The sequence below is a fragment of the Stomoxys calcitrans genome, chromosome 4 (assembly GCF_963082655.1).
Source record: "Stomoxys calcitrans chromosome 4, idStoCalc2.1, whole genome shotgun sequence".
Taxonomy (NCBI): domain Eukaryota; kingdom Metazoa; phylum Arthropoda; class Insecta; order Diptera; family Muscidae; genus Stomoxys; species Stomoxys calcitrans.
In genome coordinates this window covers 121,582,784-121,598,623 of record NC_081555.1, presented here as the reverse complement: position 1 = coordinate 121,598,623, position 15,840 = coordinate 121,582,784, and the positions used below count along the sequence as shown (strand labels likewise).

The following is a 15,840-nucleotide window of genomic DNA, read 5'->3' as shown; positions in this document are numbered from 1 at the left end:
AACCTCTCTTATTCATTGCCTTTATCCATACAACATTTTTCTGGTTCAGCTTGTTATCATATGTGTACGCAAAAACGCACGTTTCTCCACCATACAGTCCATAAAAACAAATAGCGATTATACGACAATGGCGCAACGTATTACGAGTGTAGGCTTGTCTTTAAGTTTAGAAATACACATAAAAATATGACAGTAAATTTTTATTTATATTTTTCTTATTACAAATAATAACAAATGTCGTATACTTTTGGTCTGGCATGATGTAGTAAATTGAAGATGGTATGGCTGTCAACAAAGTCGGAGATACCTTTGGATATTTTAGTGACTTGGTGTGTGTATAATTTAAATCTGATATGAAAATGATATCAAATGAAATGTAAGATATAAACCACAAATGATTTAGAAAATCAAATTCACTTGTTGTATAGATGTCTCAAAATGTTATTAGAATGAGTCATCAGGCACAGTCATATAGACTGAATCATCAATTCAACTAATTTCTCAATTACATAGTTGCGCTAATGACACTTTAGTAATGCTTCCAATAGATCTTTTTGTAGACAAATCTGTATTTACGTCACGTTTTCACTTTTATAGGAAATACATTTAGTAATAACAAAGGAAACTAAACATTTCATAAAATATAAACAAATAAAAATGTGCTAGGTTCGGCCCGACCGAATCTTATATACCCTCTACCAAGGAAAGCATTTGTCAAGTTCTTTGCTCAGTATCTCTTTAAGGCAAAAACCACAGAGAAAATGCTTGTCCTAATTTTAAAGATTCGAACCAAAGATTATTAAACTTAATAAATGATAACTTTTCCAAATTTTTAAAGGACATGAAAAATATTTTTTATTCATTTGCCTGTTAGGGCGAAAATTCTAAAATTTTACAACATTTGGTTTGTTTCTCTTTCGAGACGAGCTCAATATGTGTAGATTTTCTTTGCAAGTACAAAAAGAAAGCCAGAGATCGCAACACACACCAACCACTATGGGACGCGTTTCGTAATTTGGTTACTATTACTCATCATCCATATTAGGTGTGAAGGCTTCAAGGGCCTTGTATTGAATTTATAGCGAAAACGCCTCTATGATACAAATACCACATTAACCACGTTCGACAACCCTGTATATTAGCTGTACTTTTCCCAAAGCATGTGTTTTTATACCCACCATCGATTGATAGTGGTATATTAATTTCGTCACTCCGTTTGCAACACACCGAAATATCCATTTCCGACCCTATAAAGTGTGTATACTCTTGATCGTCGTAAAAATCTAAGACGATCTAGCCGTCTGTCTGTCTGTTGAAATCACGCTACAGTCTTTAAAAAAAGAGATATTGAGTTGAAACTTTGCACAGATTCTTTTTTTTGTCCAAAAGCAGGCTAAGTTCGAAGATGGACTTTATCTTGATATAGCCCCCATATAGATCGATTCGCCAATTTAAGGTCTCGGAACCATAAAAAACGCATTTATTGTCCGATTTCGCCAAAATTTGGGACAGTGAGTTGTGTAAGGCTTTTCGACATCTCTCTTTAATTTGGCTAAGTACGGTCTAGATTTGGATATAGCTGTCATATAGACCGATCTCTCGATTTATGGTTTTGGACCCATAATAGGCGCTTTTATATATACAGCTCACGCACGTTTCATGTTTTGTTTCACAGTCAATCATCTTCAGTTTGGTCTTTATTTTAATCATGCATCGTCTTACAAACGAACAACGCTTGCTAATTGTTGAATTTTATTATCAAAATGCGTGCTCTGTTAAGAAAGCTCATCGCGCGCCTCATCTATTGAGCGACGAAACTCATTTTTGGCTCAATGGGTACATAAATAAGCAGAATTGACGATTTTGGAGTGAAGATCATCCAGAAGCATTGCAAGAGCTACCAATGCATCCAGAAGAAATCAGAGTTTGTTGCGGTTAATGGGCTGGTGACATCATTGGACCATACTTCTTCAAAGGTGATGCGAATTGTAACGTAACTGTGAATGGTGAGAGCTACCGTGAGATTATATCCTACTTTTTTTCTGCCTAAATGCAAGAGCTTGACTTGACTTGGTACCACGTGCCACACAGCACGCGTAACAATGGACTTATTGAGATGCGAGTTCTGTGAACATTTTATTTCACGTTCGGGACCGGTCGATTGTCTGCCTAGATCGGGCGATTTAACGCCTTTATACTAATTGTTGTGGGGTTATATTAAAGCTTACGACTATACAGACAAACTTTAAAAGTAGGGTTTTTTTCGATTTGTAATGGAAATAGAAAAGCCTACAATCTGCAGCCAGACAATATCCGGTTGTGTGAATTATTTCTAGACCGAGTAGTTTTAGCACAAAATTTTGAATATGATTTGTTTTTTTTTAGGATTTCCAATACAAATCTGTATGATTCGATTCCTTATAGGTTTTTTTTTAGTTTTGACTTTACGCGTTCTGCAGGCAAATCAAGACTGATTTTAGTTTAAAACGGCGCTATTTATGATCCTAGATCAATTTGGGTCTTTAATCATTCCCATGACGTAGCTATTGCGGCAAGGGGAAAACTCTCAGTACTCTTAGCGGTATTTTTCAGGAAGCTCTACGTACGACAGCGAAGTAGGCTACAGAAAGTGATCTGGGAGTAAATCCATCTAAGACAGAAGTAGTTCTTTTCAGCAGGATATACAAGTTACCTGCCACTACCTGCTGTTAGTGCTGTTTATTAGTCGGCGAGAAATGGTAGACGGTATGAAGGTCAATGGGTGGTAAGCAAATTATGGATGGGAGGAGGTGATGGGCGGTTGAAGCGATAGGACGGAGGATGGATGAGTAGTTAGTAGTCTGCATCGAAAAGGTCGGTGAGTTGAAGGCTACTGTGCTGTGTTGAAGTCTTCGGAGCTGGTCGTGTAAGTGTGAGGTAAAAATTTCTGATGGTTTGAATGTTTTGCACACGGTATCGCTGCTATTCTTTGCAAATAGCAGAATGTATACCGTATTGTGTGGATGTTCCGGTGGCTTTCCAGTTATGGCTCAGCTTTGTGCAGAGTCGTTTGGGGTTATGCAACCTAATTTCTGATGGTTTATGAGTGACGATTTGCTACGAGATGGTGCTTGAATCATCCCACCAGCTCGAAACTGTTTGGAGTTCAACTTGGAGTAGATGGACTATGTTATTAGAGCAGAGTCCTTTATCGGGTATCACGGGAGTAAGAAGTCCCTAGCCTGACTATGGTGAGTCCCCAGTTGGGAGCAACGTTGTGGTTTAGACCTAAAATCGCAGCAGGCACATTTCGGTGCTCGGTGTGGTGTTGCATGTAATCAACCGGTGGTGATGGTGCTCCGCTCCTAACCAAAGAAGAGATCACGACCAAACAATGTGGGATGGAATTGGTACTCACGCTGGCCTCCGTCAAGTATGAGGTCGTTGGAAGACCCATTATATTCAGCCGGGGTGAAGAGCCCTGCAGGATTATGCCAACACGGCGAGTGCTTGCATAAAACATCACTAGGACTTGTGTCTTTGGGAGGATAGAATGTTCCATTTGGTGAAAGCGCAAAATACCTGGCTACTTTGCTAGACAGGAACCATTGGCAAAAGTTAAGAGTTTAAGCCCATTGTCATGCAATGGCGTCACAGCCGCACAAAGAATGACACCATATGGTGCACAGCTTTTAATTTTCTTATTGCATATTGAACACTCATCTTTAAAACAATACCCGATGTTCCAGGTAATGCGAATTATACAATGCCTGAACCGATAGTTGATAAAAAGTACTGTAGCACAATTTGTGATAGAGCCGATTGGAAATCACAGCATCCCTGGTAGTAGAAGTTACATAGAATTCTATGCGGATGGTTTCAAACTAGACGACCAGGTGGGCCTTGTCATAGCCATGATAGGCATAAATATCTTCTCAGGCAGTCATTAAATCTCTGAGGAACATATTCCTGAATTCAAAAACAGCCCTCGTTTGTTGCAGATCTCTCAACGAGATGGCTGAACAGTTCACAATTCACCTGTTTTGGGGCCGGTCAACAGAGATATCGCAGAGAATGATACAGCATAAGTCTTCCTTACACATTCCAGGGGAACTGGAATCTGTGGGTATGTCTTCAGGATCAGGCCCGAAGGGCAACAAATGATAGATTGTTACAGAGGGGGGTTGTGAGAAATCCGAAATTATATGACCTAATCTAGAATAGGTCTACCACTTTGCTGTCGCTGGATAGAACGGACGTCTGCACTGCATTGTGTCCGTCATAATAGGTCACTGTCTGATCGGAAAACATGCTGACAGACTGTAGGTTGCATGTTACGACGTTGCAGAAGCTGTGAGGACGGAATTATGTGACCTAATCTAGAGTTGAATAGGTCTACCACTATGCTGTCGCTGGCTACAAGGGACGTCGGCACTGCATTGTGTCAGTCATGATAGGTTACTGTCCGACCGGAAAACATGCTGACAGACTAAAGATTTCAAGTGACGTCTTTGCAGAAGCTGTGAGGACGTCGGAGAAGAAGAGACTATATAACATCTGCTGTGTTGATGAATTTTTCGCCGAATTTTGACGAACTGTGTTAATATACATATAGCTGAGGTGAATTCTAAGTTCGGCCCAAGTCAATACATTTTTACTTATTTATATAGTGCTTTATATTCGTCTCACCCTAATGTTTAGCATAAATGTTCATTGATGCATTCTGAAGGCCTGAACTCACACATGCATTTGCATATGTATGCATACATTAAAGGTGACATTAGAAAAATTATGGAGAAAATTTAAACCGTACTTTTACCATGTGATGTGAGTTTCTTGCGACTACAACCTTCCAACGAACATACGAAGGAAAAATGTTTTCCCACATGCACACGATTCTTTTCAAGGATGGGCTTAGACATTGCTCTAAGCCTTAACAGCAATAATGAAAAGTCACCATAGAAACGACAAAAGTACAGAGTACCCCATAACTGTTGCTATTGCTGTTGTTCATGTTAATATATTTCCATGAAATCTGACGGGGACATGTCAAGATGTTTGCATGTAGCCAAAAGTAGTAGATAGATGGGAAAAAATCCACATAAAACTCTTGCGATGCCACAATATAGTCATCGCTTGCCATGGTATGGCATATGCTAGGTAGCTTTAATATTACAATACCTGTCATACTAATAGTTAGGCTTACCTTTCCATCGAGCGTTGCTTCTTCGGGCAGACCATTGGTTGTATAATTTCCACTATCACCATGCTGGACGTAATTCGATTGTGCTGTGACATAAACAAATTGCATGGAACTTATGACTAGAATTGCCAGCAAGGGCCTCAATTTTATCGAACATTTTTTCATTGTAGAGCTGATGTTGTTGTAGGTGCTGCTTCTTACTGCTGGTGTTACTACTACGGCTACTGTCGTTGTCTTTTATTCGAGAGTTGGTTGGACTATGGGGAAGGATAGGCCACTTAATACTTCTAAGCTTGTTGCTATGGTTACTCAAACTTTGATGTTTTCTATTGAGATATTTGCTCTACGTTTTTAGGTCCTTAATTAACATGGAGATTTAGGGTAAAGTTTGGTGTAGCTTAGACATCTGAAAATATAATCAAGACAATCTACATTAGATTAGTTGATATTAATTTTAAGTGTTATCGATGGAATGAAGAATAATTTTAATAATATACATTATAATGATCATAATTAATCAGCAGCAAATTTTGGAGTACAAAATAAATTGGAAACCAGTAAAAACATAGTAAGTGCGGCAGAGCCGAATCTTGGGTAGCCACCACCATGGATTGTGCTAAAAATTTCTACATACCAATTTTCTTCCAAATCAGGCAAAAATGGATATTATGGGCAATAATTGCGGCTTTTAGAAGCTCAAAAGGTCAAATCGGGAGATCGGTTCATATGGGATCTATAACTTGTTAGTGACCAATTCGAACGATTCTTATCACGATTGTTAGGAGCCGGAACAGGTGGATAAATTGCGGGTCCCATGACATAAATATAAGGGAGAAAGTGGCACAGGGCACGCCACAGGGGGAGGGATTTGAAACTGTCTGCTATACAGACGATGTTATAATACTTCTTAGGGGTAAGGATCTGAACCAGTTATGCAGAAGGGCCTAAAGGGTCTTGCATATGGCATATGAACGGACTAAACCCAATGACGAGCTACGTTTCCTCAATAAAACGATTTCGACATCTGACAAGGCCAAATACTTAAGAGTTATCTTGGATAGGAAACTGAATTCGAAGTGTCACATTTAGGAACGTACTGAGAAGGCTCACATATGTTGGGCATAACGTAGATGGGTCATAGACTGGAAGTGGGGTCTGAATGAAGGAGGATAGTCAACTGGCTCTACAGAAGTGTGATTAGACCAATACCTACTTACGCCTCAGTAGTTTGGTGGAATGCTTTGGAGAAAAAGTACAACGTTAGGACCATACCATAAGTTCAGAGAACATGTTGTCTTGGCATAGGTGGAACGATGAGGACCACGCCCCCTTGGGCACTGGAGACTATTCTAGATAAACGACCAATTGACATACAGATTTAGTATGAGGCAGCCACTGCGGCTATGAAACTTAAGGCGATAGGAGAATGGAGACTGATCTCCCAAGTATACCGCCACAGCAGCTACAATACTTTGGGCGATGGGAGAATGGATTGATGATGGGAGCGGCTCACACCATCGCGGTTTAATCGAGACGACGATAGGAAACCTGGAAGGAAAGGAGGAGGTTTCCGATCGGATGCCTGAGACGACACTTGGGGTTGAGTGCGAGGCAATACTGCCAGTGGCAGTGGATTGGCGGAATCCTTGTATTGCCGTCTGGAAGGTTATATTATATGGATGGATCAAAGCTAAGGGACAGAGTGGGCCTGATAGTCTACATTGAGAACCCAGGGACTGAGATCTGTTGTAGACTGCCTGACCATAATAGGGTCCTGCAGGCAGAGATCCGGACGATCACGGAGTGGGTCAGCTTGTACGGTACTAACGCGAGGACGTCTAGTGTGAATATCTTTACGCACAGTAAAATGGGCATAAGGACAATAACAACCAGGACGGTAAAGTCACGAGGATGGCACCATTCGCATCATTTGGGTGTGGGGCCATAACGGAGTAAGGGGGAATGAAAGGGCAGACAATTTGGCAGTGAAGGGCACAGGACTGTCGTCTATAAACTTGGTTGACCCGAAGCCTTTCGGGACAACCATGCATGATATCTTCCAATTTCTTGCAGAGAAATAAGAGACAAGTTCGTTGAAGTAGATGTTTACCCTATCGCTGATGTCATCAATGGTTGGGGGGCATGATGCCATGATCGTACAATCGTCCGCATATGATACGATCTCTATGCCGTCTAGAAGGGGTAAAATGGAGGATAGGCAGAGGTTAAACAGTATAGGAGATATTACCACACCTTGGGGAACTCCTTGTTTCACTCTACGGTGTTTCGATATCTTATCCCTAAATTTCACAAATCACTGGCGACCACAAAGATAATTCGCTACCCAGCGTTTCATGCCTGGTTGGTGGGACGTATTGGCGATGTTCTCAAAGAGTTTGGCTTAGCTGACCGTGTCGAATGCCTTCGATAGGTCCAGTGCCACGAGGACCTTCCTATCACATTGCCTGGGATGATTGAAGCCATGGCAATTGTGTGCAGTGATGACATGCAGAGCAGTTGTTGCGCTATGCAGTCTTCGAAATCCATGGTGATGCTCGGCGGATGGAAGTTCTCCAATGAGGCTCTGGAGAAGTAGTCCCTCAAGCATCTTTGCCAATGGGGAATGTAGGGAGATAGGTCTGCGCGACTCCCCCAAACTCGGGTCTTTTCCAGGCTTCAGTAGCGGGATCGCTCTGCCCTTTTTCCAGACATCGGGAACTATAAGAGTGTTCAAAGACAGGTTGAGGTATGGTACTGGAATCCAGGTTGATTCAGATTCTTCAGCATCAGTGTAGAGATTCCGAAGGGGCCCAACGCCTTGGATGACTGGACACCACGGATGACGTAACATCGGTAAATTGTGATGGCTGCTCTTCGGCTAGGAGACCACGGATACGACGAATTGCTCTCTTCTTAGCCCTGTCACTTTCGGGATGCACAATAAATTGACGGTTGAACATCTTGGCGCATCTCTTCGGATCAGTCGCCAAAAGTGACTGAGGTCTTGTCGTCCCGTCTACCAGGGTTTGAGATTCACTTAATCTCAAATCAAGGCTAGTACCCCAAAATGTCCGGGAGTATGACCTCAACTTCTATTAGGTTACCATTCTAAAATGGGAAGGAAAAATATCCGACTCCCAACGTTATAACGATCATTGTAGGCAACTATGAACATAATACAGGTGCAGACGATTCCAGGGTTAAAAGTGTTTGTAGGGCACCATAACATCGCTTAACATTTCGAACCTCTTCATTTTGAAAAAAAGGCATTTTGAGGTATTATGAGATACTAGATTTCCCATGAACATTTCCGATTTATGTTTAAGCTCAATTATAAGGGGCTTCCTTATTTGTGCTGAGTCCGAACGGCGTGCCGCATAGCAAAACCACTTGGTAACAAAGTTTTAACATGACAGAATACCTTTCAAATGTAGCCAGCATTAGTAAGGGGATAACCATTGCTGAAAATTGTTCTGATGTTCGCGCTGGGATTTGAACCCAGGCGCTTGGCATTATATGCGGACATGCTTACCTTTGCGCCACGGTGGCGGCTAGGCATTAGTAACCCTTATTCCACCTTTAATAAGATTTATTTCCTTTGTTTTGAACCAAAGTCCTTCGTTTTGACCGAATTGTCTACAATATCAAATGTATCGGAATCGAAAGTGTCATTAATAGCATCCAATTTGGATGGCGAAAGAGATTGTCGCATCGCTTGAAAACGAAATAAATGAACAATTAAAATTCCACACAAGCCACCATATGGACACAGGAATTTAAGATTTCACATCGTGTCCCATGGAGTCATTTATTTAAAATGCATTTTTTTCCTTCATTTAGCCTGAGAAAACAAAATGAAAAGTTATGCATAGTAAAGCCATTCACTACCAACTTTGTGTGAGCACAATCAAAAGTGACCATAGATTGCGTCCAACAATACTCTTTATACCCTACACCACCACTCTGGTATAGGGTATTATAGATTTGTGCATTTGTTTGCAACGCTAAGAAAGAAAAGAGCTAGACCCATTGATAAGTATACCGATCGACTCAGAATCACTTTCTGAATCGATTTAGCCATGTCCGTCTGTCCGTCTGTGAGTCCATGTATTCTTGTAATAGAAGTGCAGGTCGATTATCATTCCGAAATTTTGCACATATCACTTTTTTGGACGAACGCTATTGATTTTGAAAAAAATCGGTTCAGATTTACATATTGCTTCCATATATATGTATCGCCCGATTTGCACTTAAATGGCCGTAATTACTTAAAATTTCAACCAATCTGTACAAAATTGGGCACAAATTGTTTTCTTGCCGACCTTAACACATCTGCATCAGTAGCTACAATTTTCAACCAATCTGCACAAAATTTGGAACGGATTGTTTTGTTACTGTTCTAAACATATTTGCGAGATTTCAACAAAATCTGTTCAAATTTGAATGTAGCACCCATACATATTGTATTTATTGGCGGATTTGCACTTATATGGCCGTAGTAACAACAATTTTCAAACGATCTGTTTAAAAGTCGGTTCAGACTTTAATATAGCTCTCATATACATATATATTTATATATTCCCCGATTTTTTAATTGTAGGATAGGTGTAGGGTGTTATATAGTCAGCTCCGCTCGACTTTAGCCTTTCCTTACTGGTTTTTCTTTAGCTTTATTTAAATTTATATACATTTATTTTTTTTTTTGTTTCTAACAGTTGTCATTTTTCCTTGGAGGTTTTTTATTTTATTAAAGAAAATACACAGCTGCAGTTTTCGGGTTTTCTACAGCTACAGTTACTGTGACAAAAACAGCTGCACAAATTTTTTTCTAAGCAACCCATAGGAGTTTTTTTCCTTCTCTCCTTTAACGTGACATGTTTTATTTTGAACAAGGTTGAAGACTGGGGATTGGCTTAAAGCAACCGCAAGAGCAACTCAACTCAGTGTTGCTGTCTGCTTGCATGCACAGACATTATGGCTAAAAGCAAACGCCAAAGTTATGTAGATAAATTGCCTCAATTTTCTAGCAATATTAGACAGCAACATAGCGACAATGAACGTTACCCTCAACAGCAAAAATGGCATTGAAAGGATTATGAAAAGAGAGCTTGATATACGAAAACGAAACTATACTGCAAAATTTTATAAAACTACTAGCTGAGCCGGGCCCAGGATCAACTAAATCCAATTGGATCAAACAATTTCAGTTGAAGACTGCCAGATGACGCTAATTTAAATGTAAGTGCTACTCGCTTAGAGTGGATCATATGGTATGGAATTACTTTTCATAGACAACCACCATACCATATGACTACCTATTAAATAGTCATCATTTAGTCTTTTTTTATACCCACCACCGAAGGATGAGGTATATTCATTTTGTCATTCCGTTTGCAACACACTGAAATATCCATTTCCGACCCTGTAAGGTGTATATATTCTTGATCAGCGTAAAATTCTAAAACAATCTTGACATGTCCGTCCGTCTGTCTGTTGAAATCACGCTACAGTCTTTAAAAATGGAGATATTGAGTTGAAACTTTGCACAGATTCTTTTTTTGTCCATAAGCAGGTTAAGTTTGACGATGGGCTATATCGGACAATATCTTGATATAGCCCCATATAGACCGATCCTCCGATTTAGGGTCTTAGTCCCATAAAAGCCACATTTATTATCCGATTTAGCTGAAATATAGGACAGTGAGTTGTGTTAGGCTCTTCGACTTTCTTCGTTAATTAGGCCTAGATCGGCTCAGATTTGGTTGTAGCTGCCATATAGACCGATCCTCCGACTTAGGGTCTTAGGCCCATAAAAGTCACATTTACAATATTATCCGATTTTGATGAAATTTGGGCCAGTGAGTTGTCTTAGGACCTTCGACATCTTTCTTCAAGTTAGCCCTGCTCGGTTCAGATTTGGATATAGCTGCCATATAGACCGATTTCTCGATTTAAGGTTTTGGGACCATATAGGGCGCATTTAATTTGAGTTAAGTTAAGCCCCATAACATACTTCTGCAATATCGCACAGAATGGTCCAGATTTGGAAGCTGCCATATAGACCGGTATCTCAGTTTTAGGTTTTGTGTCCATAAAAGGCTCATTTATTGTCCGATGTAGCTGATATTTGAGACAGTGAGTAAGTTAGGCTCTTCGAGGTCCTTCTCCAATTTGGCTCAGATCGTCCCAGATTTGAATATAGCTGCCATATAGATTGATCTCTGAATTTAAGGTTTTGGGCCCATAAACGGCGAATTTATTGTCCGATTTTGCCGAAAACGTGTTGCCCAACACGTCGTTTGGTCTCGTCTAACGGGGAACTTAAAATGGTTGCAACCTTATCGTTAAGGTTTGCAACTTCTGCTTTCACGCTTAATGTTATAACTTCGGCGCTATGACGGCCTACACATTAATTAAATCACACAGTGTCACGTGCGGTCATTATAATTGATCGACTGTTTTGGGGTGAATTGATCCGCTAGATATATGAGCAGAATAATGATATCAGATTCGTAGTACACAACCTTATACTTTTAATTTAACCTCATATTGTCATGATTGGTGTATACAGTCTCCTAGGTTCTTGGACACAAAGTTTAATGTCATATTTGTAATCTGCTCTTAAATGCCTATCATTTGAGTTCCATCAAGCTATGATTGAGTAGTATATCCATTTGGGGAGCCTATCGGGGATAGGGCGATTATCAATTATTTGGATCTCGATTTTTATGTCATATTCGTAGTCTACTCCCGAATACCTTTCATTTGAGTCCTTTATTGATATATACGTCCAATATGTCTATTTGGAGCAGATTTCGGGCTTGGACTTCCCCTTGGATATTTGAACCCAAGTTTTTATACCACATTCGCTTTCTACTCTCCAATATCTTTTATTTGATACCCATACTGTCCCTATAGGTGAACTTTTGATTTTGGGTGCCATTTTTGTGGTAACGGGGGAGGATTCGCCCCCTTCCAACAAATTACATAGCCTATACCTACTTCCTGACCATATTCGTAATCTACTCGCGAATACCTTTCATTCGAACCCCATATTGTCATTATCGCCCAATAAACCTATTTTGGGGTCGGGGCGGCCCCCCAATTACTTGGACCCAATTTTTAATATGGAATTTGTACTCTACTCTTGAATACCTTTCATTTAAGTCCCATATTGTCTCAATCGGTCCACGTTTATTTTTGGCTGGTACTTTTGGGGTAAGGGAAAGGTCCGCCCCCTTGCGATATCAAAAACTAATAGAGCCTATTGCTCCTTCCGGACCATATTCGTAATCTACTCCCCAATACCTTTCATTCGATTCCCATATTGTCAGCCAAGTCGAATAAGAATTTCGTCCACTAGTGGTTCAGAAAGTCAAGATTCAAGATCGGTTTATATGGCAGCTATGTCGGGTTATGAAGCGATTTGAACCATACTTAGCACAGTTCTTGAAAGTCATAACGAAACACGTCGCGCAAAATTTCAGCCAAATCCGATAAGAATTGCGTCCTCTAGGAGCTCATGAAGTCAAACTCCCATATCGGTTTGTATGACATTTATATCTTGTTATGACCATACTTAGCAAAGTTGTTGGAAGTCATAATAAAACACCTCATCCAAATTTCAGCCAAGTCGGATAAGAATTTCGCCCAATAGTGGCTCAGGAAGTCAAGATTCAAGATCGGTTTACATGGCAGCTATATCGGGTTATGGACCGATTTGAACCATACTTAGCACAGTTGTTGGAAGTCATAATATAATACAATTTCAGTCAAACTGGATAAGAATTGCGGCGTCTAGTGGCTTAAGAAGTTAAGGTCCAAGATCGGTATATAAGTCAGCTATATCAAAACATGGACCGATATAGCCCATGTACAATCCCAACCGACCTTCACTATTAAGAAGTAATTGTGCAAAATTTCAAACGACTAGCTTCGAAAGTTGACATGCTTGTGCCAGACAGACGCACAGACATGGCTAGATCGACTTAAAATCTCATGACGATCAAGAATATATAGACTTTATGGGGTCTTAGACGAATATTCCGAGTAGTTACAAACAGAATGACGAAATTAGTATACCCCCATACTATGGTGTAGGGTATAAAAATTAGAATGGCCTGCTCAGAGCACCGATCTAAGCCCCATAGAGCTGGGCTATGGGGCTTAGATCAGTGGGCTATCCTAGATGACAAAATCCCTATAGAATCCAGATCAAATCTTTAAACATTGTGGAAAAAAAGTGCAAATTGAGTGGAAGGCAGTGCATATTCAATTACTTCTTGAAAAAGTTATATATCGGTTTTAACATTAGTAAGTTTAGACCGTATTTTAGTTTCCCCTATCAAAGTATTGAAATATACTATTAAAGGTGTGCGATCGGAATTTAAATAATAATCATTCGAAATGTCAAGGCTTTGGCTAGAAATGGCGCTGCATACAGCGAAGTGAAGGACATCAGAGATTTTGTTTGGGTCGGGTGGCCAAAATGTTGGTCTACCTCCAGAAAGAACACTAGAATTGTTTTACTAAATGCACATGTACAAGTGTCTTCCCTTCGGATTACTATGTCCTTATCCCCACCAGGGATGCTTTGCGTTAAAGACGCCCGCAACGAGAAAGCGAGGAGGCAGGGCTTTCAAAAACAGCTCGTATTCACGAAGCTGAATATTGTGTCTTGGGGGAAAATATACTGATAGGCTTATTATTACCAGTTATTTTTACTCCGGCAGCTTGGACATAATTCAATCTTACTTCGTTCACAACATTATATCGAATTGAGAATTTTATTAAGACCCCAGCTCCTCCATGAGCTCTTTCGTATGGGTAGTTGGTGTAGACACATTTAAATATGACGAAATATAGAACTAAATATATAACCCTCTCCATAAATGTCCACATCGCAATGTGATGACAGTTGAGATAGAATGGTTTCCGCTCAAGCACACAACCAAAGTTACTTGGTCGTAATGGCTTTACAACGTTACAATTTCATTAGATTTAGCTTTGGTCATACAGAATAAACAACAACAACAACTACATAGCAAAGACACAACAGCCAAGATAAAACTAGAACAATTCGCTTTTATCCCCTGAACAAAACAAAAACAAAACACAACAACAATCACAACAGCGCACAAATCTTTTCTAAAGCCACATATACCAAGCCATCGATAGGCCAGCCAACAGATGGACAGGCCGAAAGATAGACCAAATGGTCAACACGGGGGACTAGCGTCAATGAAGTAGTCTTTGCTATGGCCCCGCACAAAGCTATGGTGCGGACTCGAGTAGTGTTTAAAAACTCATTCAAGTGTTAAGAACAGCATTTGATAGAAATTGATGATGATTTGTGTTTGTGATGTAGGGGACATTACTTTATGATACAAAGAGGGGTTGGCACCGAAAGAGGTACTCAGCGCGAATTTATTGCTGCCTCAAAAGCCAAATAATTATTTGAAGCGATAGTGGACAGCAAAAAACAGCAAACAACATTTGTGCCATTTCATGAGGAGCTGTCTGTCTGTCTAGCTAAGAGAAAAATGATGAAAAAATAGACAGAATCTCTAAAGCAGTTTGGCGAGGTTACTTTGCGGCAGTTCTTGTTTTCTTCTGTGGCTCAATTAAATTGACATAATTTACTTTTGCTGTAGCCATGGTCTTGTGGTCACAGATTGTCTCTTTCAACTTTTCCAGATAGACAGACACACTTTCATTGATGAATAGTTTTGATTTGGTCAGCATTTCAGATAACCCGTTCTGCTTCTACGTTCAACTAGAAGGAAAAGTAAAAATTCATCAAGAATGTTTTTATTTCAATTATCTATCGTTTTGCAAAAAGATGAGAGAAAACTTTCGGATTTAAAATCATTCTGGCTGGTGAATACAGGAATGTTGCATATCTAGTTTATTGAAAATTCGAAACAAGTGAAAATGGCTTTAAGTTTTTTCAGGCTATGCTTTAAATTCCAACAAGAGGGAATTGAAAAGCTATATATTGTCAAATTCGAAATTCAAAAGCCCAGGAAAGCTGGTATGGTTAGAAAAAGCAGACGACTTGGCAGTGTAGGCTAAAGGACTGCCGTCAATAAACTTGGTTAACCCGACGCCTTTCAGGTCTATGCAGTGCGGGTTAAGGGCGTGGGCAACCTAGCACTGTGTAATGGGAAACGGACGTTAGGACGACGAAAAACCTATGGGGAGATCCGGATTGTCAGAAGACGAGGCTATTACTGAAAGGAAGTAAGATGGAGGTCAGTATACACGAAAAACTAATTCGTTTCAAAAAAAGAAATTTTCGCCAAGTAAACTTCTTTTCTGAAAAACGTTGAATTTTGTTTACGGTAAAAGTATTTGTTTTTTTGCGATAATTTCTTGCAAGAATGTGTGGCATATGTAAAGTTTTTTTATACCCACCAACGAAGGATGGGAGTATATTCATTTTGTCATTCCGTTTGCACCACATCGAAATATCCATTTCGATTCTATAAAGTATATATATTCTTGATCAGCGTAAAAATCTAAGACGATCCAGACATGTCCGTCCGTCTGCCTTTTGAAATCACGCTACAGCCTTTAAAAATAGAGATATTGAGCTGAAACTTTGCACAGATCCTTCTTTTGTCCATATAGACCGATCGGTGGACCGTATTTTTTCA

At 39.9% G+C, this 15,840-nt stretch overlaps 1 protein-coding gene across 2 annotated transcripts in view; it reads right to left on the bottom strand.

The window, feature by feature from the left end:
* The window catches only part of LOC106081869 (uncharacterized), a 197,614-nt gene that overhangs the window by 24,680 nt on the left and 157,094 nt on the right, over window positions 1-15,840 (bottom strand). The window contains exon 3 of one of the 2 annotated variants that reach the window (XM_059368099.1): window positions 5,186-5,610. In XM_059368099.1, coding sequence (XP_059224082.1) covers window positions 5,186-5,347 — 162 coding nt within the window. In that variant the 5' untranslated portion in view covers window positions 5,348-5,610. The remainder of the gene's footprint in view (window positions 1-5,185; window positions 5,611-15,840) is intronic. The other variant, XM_013244119.2, reaches the window with a different exon arrangement.